Genomic DNA, 8,738 nt, shown 5'->3' with positions numbered 1-8,738 from the left:
ATTGTGATTAAGGAGGCTGGCTGGCTGGGATCTTCTTCCCGACCCAGACGGTGGCCGTGACCCTGGCTGTGCCCCTAGTCAGCCCGCCTTTCTTCTAATACCTGCTCTGCCAGCCCTAGCCAGGCCGCTGAGCAGCTTAGACCCAGATATGTGACTCGCGGACTCGTGCCCATCTCAGGAGGTTTTGATTACAAGTGAAAGGGGCCATTTATGTAGATTTTGTGCAATTTTTCCTTCCCTACCCATTAGGAGTTAAGGCCTTAGTTTGATGGAAGGGCGGGGGCGGCGGAGAGGGTGTGGAAATCTGGGCATAGTTTAAGAACTTGTGAAAAATGCACCGACTTATAAAATTGGCTTATTTTCATGGGTTCTTTGGGAAAATTCTTTGTGGGGCACTTCACTTAAACTACGAGCTCCCCTTCCAAAAAGGGACTGGTTTTGACAGATCCTTTCTTACTAAGGCCATGCTAAGGAAAGATGTAAACCCTCTCATAAGAGTGGAATTTATTGCAATTTAAGAATTAGATGAACTATGTGAGACAGTTCTACATGTTTCTCTACAGGATTTCAAAATGCGTTAACATTTTCATTACTGAATACAAACAAAATAATGCCAAATGTTAACCTGGTTAGATGTCTCTTTCAGGAAAACTTACCGTAGCTTTTAACTTCCAGCCTTTTACCCTTTTATAGTCATCTATATTATGCCATCGAGTTTGTTTGTTTATTTATTATTTATTTATTTATTTAGCGGTACGCGGGCCTCTCACTGCTGTGGCCTCTCCCGTTGCCTCCGGACGCACAGGCTCAGCGGCCATGGCTCACGGGCCCAGCTGCTCCGCGGCATGTGGCATCTTCCCGGACCGGGGCACGAACCCGTGTCCCCTGCATCGGCAGGCGGACTCTCAACCACTGCGCCACCAGGGAAGGGAAGCCCTCGAGTTTATTTTAGAAGCATTCCTTAAATTACTACCAAGTTCATAAGATTTCAGGGAAGACATAAAGAAATGTGAGCCAACACGGCTACAGACCACATGCTGCCCCCTAAGAAAACCAGGGGGACCGGAGCACTGTGAATTTCATTAAAAAGGTGTGAAATTTGCCATGGAACTTTGAAAAGAAATAAAGCATCTGTTCAGGTATAAACAATTCAGGGGGGTAAAAAAAAAAAAAAAGCCTTTGCAAGGAAAGGGGACTCTTCAATAAACTGCCACTTCAGGGAATGTTGGGGCAAAACAGGTTATGTAGGTAAAATGCAGGCAGTTGGACAGCCGGTTTTGGGAGATTTGAAAGTTGTGACCTCTGAGGAGCAGGCCCTCCACTACCTATTCCAAAGGAAATCAAAAGGTCCCAGTCAGTCGGCAGCCACACAGTGAGTGCATATACGGAGCGCTGAGTGCGAGATCTCGCCACAGGCACAGCAACGCCCTCTTCCAAAGGACAGGGTGTGGGGTTATTAGACTTTAAAAACCGCCCCGTGTACTTTGGGAAATCAGGTTTTGCTGCAGAATGTGCCCGGTTTTCACCCAAGTTCCCTATGTACAACTTCAGAAGAAAGACTTTTCAACCCAGCTTGTGAAATTGAGATAGGTGAAAAAAAAAACTGAAGAAACGGCTTTCAAATAGCGTGGGTTCTTCATAGAGTATTTGTTACTCAAGGAACATTTGCCCAGAATGATTTGCAATTTAACAGCCTAGGAGCACTTCTATAAGTTCCTTAACTAAGCTTCCAATTGCCCTATTAAAAAAAAAAAACACCCACACTTAGTGTAGCTTCCTTTGGAGCTTTTTGGTTTTTTTTTTTTTTGGTATTACAAAGGCAGGATGTGAACTTTTGAAATATATCAGGTGACTAAACAGTTAACATAAATCCCAACATAATCTAGCAGCAACAAATGCAATCTGATTTCCAGATATTAAAACAAGCTGGACATTGTTTTCCTTCAGAGCTTTCATACACCAGGGAATATACGTGTCAATAATATTCTACAGGAGTTTTTAAAGAAATACAAAATTAAGCTTAATAAATTGTGCCTTAATACTAAGAACTTTCCCATTGAAGTAAAATTTCTACTGCTATTCAAAAATACTATTAGAACACTGAGTGTAAAATACATTTTTTAGAATTTTTAGAATTTTTGTAGGTATTAATAATTAGCTTAAAAAAAAAGCTCCCCATATTCCAAAATTAAGTTTTCTGGAAACTACTTCAACAAATTCAGAGCTTAAATCCTACGTCTTTTAAGACTTTATTTTTTGAAAAACAGGTATTTCATACAATCTTTGCCACGTTAATGCAAGTATGCACAAAGTAGGCCATGTATTTTTGTTTTCCAAAAGTTGCATTATGAACACTTTCAGGAAGCTGGTGTGATTTATTCAACTTTTAACCTTAAATACAATCACAAAATTATAACCATCAGGAGGCATTACAACCTTTTGTACAGAGAAGCCACTCTATTTATACAATGTTACTAGAACAAGGAAGATTCAGTTCAACTCAATTTGCTCTACATAATAAGGGTAAAGTAAATTAACAAGTGAAGTGTGATGTTGCCATTGACATCACAGGTGGAAATATAAGGAAAATTTAAACCAAAAAATAACTGACAAAGGAACTTCAAATAGGAGCTGAAACTTGGGTCAAAAAAAAAAAAAGCCTGCTTCGAAAGACATAAAAACATTCTGCAAGTCTGCATTTCAGAACAACATTCAATTCCTTAAGTTTATCATCTTCAAAAGCCAAGCTTATTGTATGACACTTGCATTAGCACAACAGCTTCCCTAGTAAGCCCAAATTCCCATGGAAAGCAAGAGACTGAATGGTTCATGTTGTACAACTAACTCTTGAACCTATAAAGCTTCTCTCAATTGGAGTCCATTTGCCCTTTTGTAAATAAGAGATAGTGATACTCTTACCCAGGCATAAAAAAAAGCAGGAAAAGTGCAATAAACCCTTCTGGGTTCATAATACAGTGAATTTCCTTCCCCAGTGTTTGGAAAATTTATAATGCTAGTTCTTCCCCATAGGAGTAGTAGTTCTAATACAACCCAAATAATGAAGAAATCTGTCACTTCTTTAAGTGACCCTTACATTAACATAGTCTACCTCCTAGATTTAAGGAGAGGGGGAAAGTCCTAGCTCTAAATTACTGGCATTTTACAATCTCAAGATACAGAATGGAAGGTCATTGGTTTTCATATTTATCTGGTTTTATGTAAAACAAAGGTACTTAAATGTGCTAACAGAAAAGTGTTCACTGATTTTTGATGTATACGAACAGAAGCTAACAAGGCTAATTGTAGATGCTTTCTTTAATATGAAAAGAATTGGGAGAAAAAGAAGAACCAGCTTCTTTGATTTTAGTACTGCCCAAACAAGTAAGCCCCCAGAGTAATCACAAATATGTGGAGGAAAATAGGCCAGGAAGACTTTTCAATTCAAAGTACTGCCTATATCACCCCAAATTTAAAAGGACCTAAGATTGCACATCAACTCTAATATTTGGCTGCACTTGCATTGCCCTGCTTGGAATTTTTTAATGGCTCTTTCCTTAAATTTCACACATCAGAACAACCACAGTTAAAAACAAAAACAATGCAGATAACGTCAAACACTGGACAATATAAAGAACACTATATACTAAGTTCAGGTAATAGAGGCAAGTGTTAAGGGCAGAAGTGATGGAAGTTTTTCTTTGTATTATAAACCCTCACCCTGAACCTGGGGTTTGGGCTCTAAGAAAGCAATTTAGGGAAGCAGATCAAGAGCTTGATTCTCAGTTCTCACACAGAAACCTCACATATCTCAAAAAACTCACAAGTGTCAGACACAAAATAATCTTAATAACCATCTAGCAAACTATGTGAAGAATTCATGACCAGAAATAATGAAATACTGCAAGACACACCAAAGAAACAGAGTAAAAGAGAAATACAGACAGCACCATAAACTACTAAGCCTCCACAGCTTTACAAATAAATCAACTAAAACTCAGGCAATTCTAGAAAATTAAAGACAGCAAAACACTTAAGATAAACTTCAATTTCCAAGGGCCATAAGCTATTCTGTACCCCCTGAATCTTAGAGAGGGAAAAAGAGAGAGAGAGAGAGTACAAGAGAGACAGGGGAAGGGGGTGGGGCGGGAGGGAGAGAGAGCAAGAGGAAGAGGAAGGGGAAGGGGAGGGAGAGGGTGAGAGGGAGGGAGGGAAGAGAGAGGAGCAGACCCCTGGTTTTCCACAGGTATTTTTGTATCATCAAAAATGCATGACTTCATAACCACAGCACTCTGAACTTTACATTATTTTACAAGATAATCACCAAAATATATCCCTGTCTTCTCAAACTGCTGTATCACCAAGGCCTTTTACCTCTGATTAAATCTGACTGTTGAGTTCTCTTAAAACAGGTCAAAATGATAAGGCTACTTGCCAGTGACTTCCCAGAAGAAGCCAAACTGTACAGACTGGGGGTCTTGTTGTCCAGAGTGCAGTGAAGAGCAAGCTCTGAAGTCACCAGTTATTCCTATCTGCCCTACAACCAAACATGTATATGCCACACTATTCTCTGAGGGACCATTTTAAAGTAAAAGTGATGGACAATTTAGCAGAGACACATGTTTTTTATGTAAAGCTGTTTTGTTTTCACTAGGATAAGGTGCCAGGTACCTCTGAAGCATGAAATTCACAGGCAATAAAATGAACCTATTTCATTTATCTTCTTTACCAAAGAAGTAGCAATTTCTGAATACTACCTATAGGGACAAACTAGTGTGAACTTGTTTTATCACTGTGATAAAAGTTTTTCCTTGTGACAAAGAATGTTGTTGAAAGACTGTTTAATCTTGAGAGAGAGTAGAGGTAATCAAGTGATGAGTGCAGTAGCCTCTAGGAAATAAAGCAGTGTGCAAAACACAATATGGCATTATTATTCCAGATAGGTTGTTTTGATTGTGAAAATAAGGTTCAAGATGAATGAAGAAAATAAAATTTGATGCACTAGGTTCCTTAACTTGCTATTAGACACATGGGGGTATTCAAAGATACCACCTTTCTTGTAATACCTGTCTAAGTATTAGAAGAGCACTGATACTGAAATGCATTCTCCCATGAGTATTTAAAGATTATATATTAACGTGGCAGTGAGGATACAGGAAAGGCCGGAGCTATGTGGAATTTTTCCTTAATACCTTTCAAGTTTGTCTGTGAAGACTGGCAACTAGAAAGTGATCACAGTGCTAATCTCTAAAATGCAGGAAAAATGTACTCAATCAAGATTTTAATCATGTTCTACTTTGTGTTGATACGTGACTTTAGGAATCCTATTCTAGTCTGGATTTTTATTTTGGATCAACAATTGAGCTTACACAGTCAGTACTGAAATGCAATGCTAAATTTAAGGAAACCTTGATCATGAATTCACTACTGAAAAGGAAACTTAAAATTGTGGAAAAAGTAAAGTACTTCACACACTAATAACTGAACTTAATAAAAGATGTTGGTGGTTCTCACTTTTGCTGATGTTTCATGTATATGTCCTAAAATGCCAGGTAAACTAAAGCACTTTTAATTTACACCTTGTAAATTGTAAATTAAAAGTATCAAATGAGAAAATTGAATTAAAAAACGTTTCACTCTACCTCCACCAGAACATCACTTTATTGTTAATCTGTCATCAACACTGTAAAACTCTAATAGGTACTCTATCCTGGTTTTTAAAAAGGTAAAAGATTACATTGGATTAGCTACTTTCTATGAAAGAATCTACAGCAATCACAGAAGAGGGAAAATTTGAATGACCTCCCAAAAATGTACACTATAAGCGAAGGGGAGTGTACATTAAATCAAATGTCTGTTAGATTCATTACTTTTGAATGCACAGTGACAATTCTGGAAACTGTACATGATAGAATCACAGAAATGACTTAAATAATCAGAATTACATTTTGTATGTGATCACCAGACCTTTAAACAATCCTTGCATTTTCCACGTTACTGGTGGTTTTGGAAAAATTTCTGTTTATCACTCCAAATATAAGTTGTTAACAGCATTGAGATGGAAGAATATGAAATATAAGGATTGAAATAAAAGTGAATGTGAAAGATGGCTAACCTACTAGATCAAGTAAAGGGGGATGGGCAGATGGTGGGGGCTGGGGAGGAGGAGGATGGGGTGGGTTTTTTCCCTTCATTTCAGAAGTTCTTCCAATGTAGTGTTATCTGTTACATAGCTCTCCTTCTTCAGTCCATTTCTGAAATTCATATCGCATAGCCTTTTTGTACTTACTGGTCAACCCAACCAGTACTGTTGCCAAGCAACAAGTGTTACGCAAGAATCTGAATGCATCAAATCTTCCTTGGCTGTGTCGCGGCCCCAGTTTTCTCTGTTTCTGAGCGGGGTTTGATTTTTCCTGGATTGTACACACAGGGTCAGGTGGAATGGAGTTCCAAATCACTCTGTGCTCCGCGGCATCCCGATTTCTTTCTGCAGCTAACCTCCTGACACGTTTGCAGCTGTTCTGTGGCAGAAAGACAATCTCCGTGTTCAGGCGGTGAGCTTTCTTTCTTTCACCCTTGACCCTGGGGTTGCAGGCCATGGTGTTGGGCGTATCCCTGAGTGCAGCTGTCTTGCAGGATTCACTTCCTAGCGCACCGAGATTTCCTAGGTTTCCTCAGAATAAGCCCCCAGTTGCATCACCACCGACTGTGGTGTGACTTTGGATGCCTGAGGCTGAGTTGATTCTGGTGGATGTCTGACCTCGCTTAACCAGACTCATCTACTGTCTTGCCATTCATACCCAGGCTGTCCAACCTTCATACAGCTGAGCCAAGTTATCTAGATTAGTTGCTTCCTTAATGACATAGTCAACCTGTAAAAATAGGCAGGATAGAATTAAAGCCATTTAAAACTTGAAAGAACATGGCTCACATATGTTATATGAACTGTTTAGGAGTAAGTTCCCAAATTAATAACCCAAAGATGTGTAGTTGTCATGGTGGGAAAAGAAGTTAAGTAATCTGAGCTTCCTTCATAATTCCATAACTTACAAATGTGTGTCTTGGGAAAGTCACAATCCCCTTTGAGCCTTATGAATCCTTAGATGAAGAGAGAGTGCCACTGACCCCACAGGTGCCCTTGGGATTAAACATGTGAATTCACTGGGCAAATGCTTAGATGCATTAAAAAGTGCCCAGCAGATTCTGAAACAGTTTGGTACTCAGCAAATATCTACTGATTCTTCTTTTTTTTTCAGGGTGGGGAGGGGCACACTGTGCAGCATGTGGGATCTTAGTTCCCCAACCAGGGATCCAACCCACGCCCCCTGCAGTGGAAGCACAGAACCTTAACCACTGGACTGCCAGGGAAGTCCCCATATCTGTTGATTCTGACTCAGCTAAATTTTCTTTTATAGTAAGAGATATAATCGTTATCGCTATCCAGAGCACCCATCAGGGTCCAATTATATCGTAAATGCTCAATATAAGGCTGCTGAATTGTAACCTACACCAAAAGTTGTATGCAAAGAACTCTATACTTACCCCACTCCTGTGAGCCCCTTAACTTTTACATATAAAATTTAATAACTATCAGAATAAAAAGCACAATAGCCAAGCATCCTTTAAAAAGATGGACAGAGACCTAAGATGCACAGTCATGAAAGCACACAGCCCATTAACCTACCAAAAACTTTCTGAAGTAAGGATACCCCTGGACCCAGAACACCGTCCATGGTTCTTGACAAACTTGACAAACTCTCTCTAAAGAATGAGTCTTAACCAAGAAGAGCTTAAGCTTAGATCCTATACAGAGATGTAACAGTGTTTAAAAAAAAAAAAAAAAACTTTCCTTGCTGATGTTAAATTTGAATTGTGGATGCCAAACCATTAAAAAAATAGGACATTCACACGTCTCAAATTTTTACCCCACAGAAGAAAAGGCATATGTGTAATGGAGAATTCAGGAGAACACTACCCTTGACCAAGTTATCTAACTTAAAACAAAGATAGCACAAACACACACATGCCCCTTGATGTAAGACTCTAAGAACACATCATTGGCGAAGTATTCTTGCGAAAAATGTTGATTCTGAATCTAACTATGAAGAAAATATCAGACAAATACAAACTGAGGCACAATCTGCAAACCAAGTAGTCTGGGCACATCAAAAATATAAGTGTCATAAAAGAAAAGAAAGAAAAGGCTCAGGAACTGTTCTAGACATTAAAGGAGACTAAAAGTAGAACAAGTATATGAAATTCAAGATAAGCCTTGACTAAATCTTGTATGGGTTGGGGTGGGGTTGGGTTGGTGGTTAAGGAGAGGCAGGCTAAGTAATAAAGGACATTTGAAGATAACTGGAGAAATCTGAATATGGACTCAATGTTGGATAGAAGTCAATGTTAACATCAATGTTAAGTTTCCTGAGTTGATAATTACATAATTATATCGTAGCTATATATTATTAAAAGGTTTTGGTTAGGAGACAAAGTACTTAGGCATGAAGTGTTACAATCAATGTCTGCAACTAACTCTCAAATGTGGTTCTGAAAAACTGTGTGTATGAACACACATACACAGAAAGGTAAGGCAAACGTTAAGAAAGCATCAACAATTGGTCTACCAATTCTAGGTAAAGAGTTTATGAGCATTCCTATATTTCTATAGGTCTGAAACTTCAAAATAAACAGCTATGGGGAAAAGAATTCATTCTTGAATTTATATATACAACTTTAGAAAC

The 8,738-nt window shown here is 38.7% G+C and overlaps 1 protein-coding gene across 2 annotated transcripts in view; it reads right to left on the bottom strand.

Moving 5' to 3' along the window:
• Positions 1 to 2,233: 2,233 nt before the first annotated feature.
• The window catches only part of SMG1 (SMG1 nonsense mediated mRNA decay associated PI3K related kinase), a 95,598-nt gene continuing 89,093 nt past the window's right edge, over positions 2,234 to 8,738 (bottom strand). For both annotated transcript variants that reach the window (XM_082645881.1, XM_082645880.1), the window contains one exon: positions 2,234 to 6,869. In XM_082645881.1, the coding sequence (XP_082502007.1) occupies positions 6,792 to 6,869 (78 nt within the window). In that variant the 3' untranslated portion in view covers positions 2,234 to 6,791. The remainder of the gene's footprint in view (positions 6,870 to 8,738) is intronic.

Source organism: Mesoplodon mirus (assembly GCF_964341445.2).
Source record: "Mesoplodon mirus genome assembly, chromosome: 15".
Classification (NCBI taxonomy): Eukaryota; Metazoa; Chordata; class Mammalia; order Artiodactyla; family Ziphiidae; genus Mesoplodon; species Mesoplodon mirus.
The sequence above is the reverse complement of the archived record's forward strand: the minus strand, read 5'-3'. Positions and strand labels throughout refer to the sequence as shown.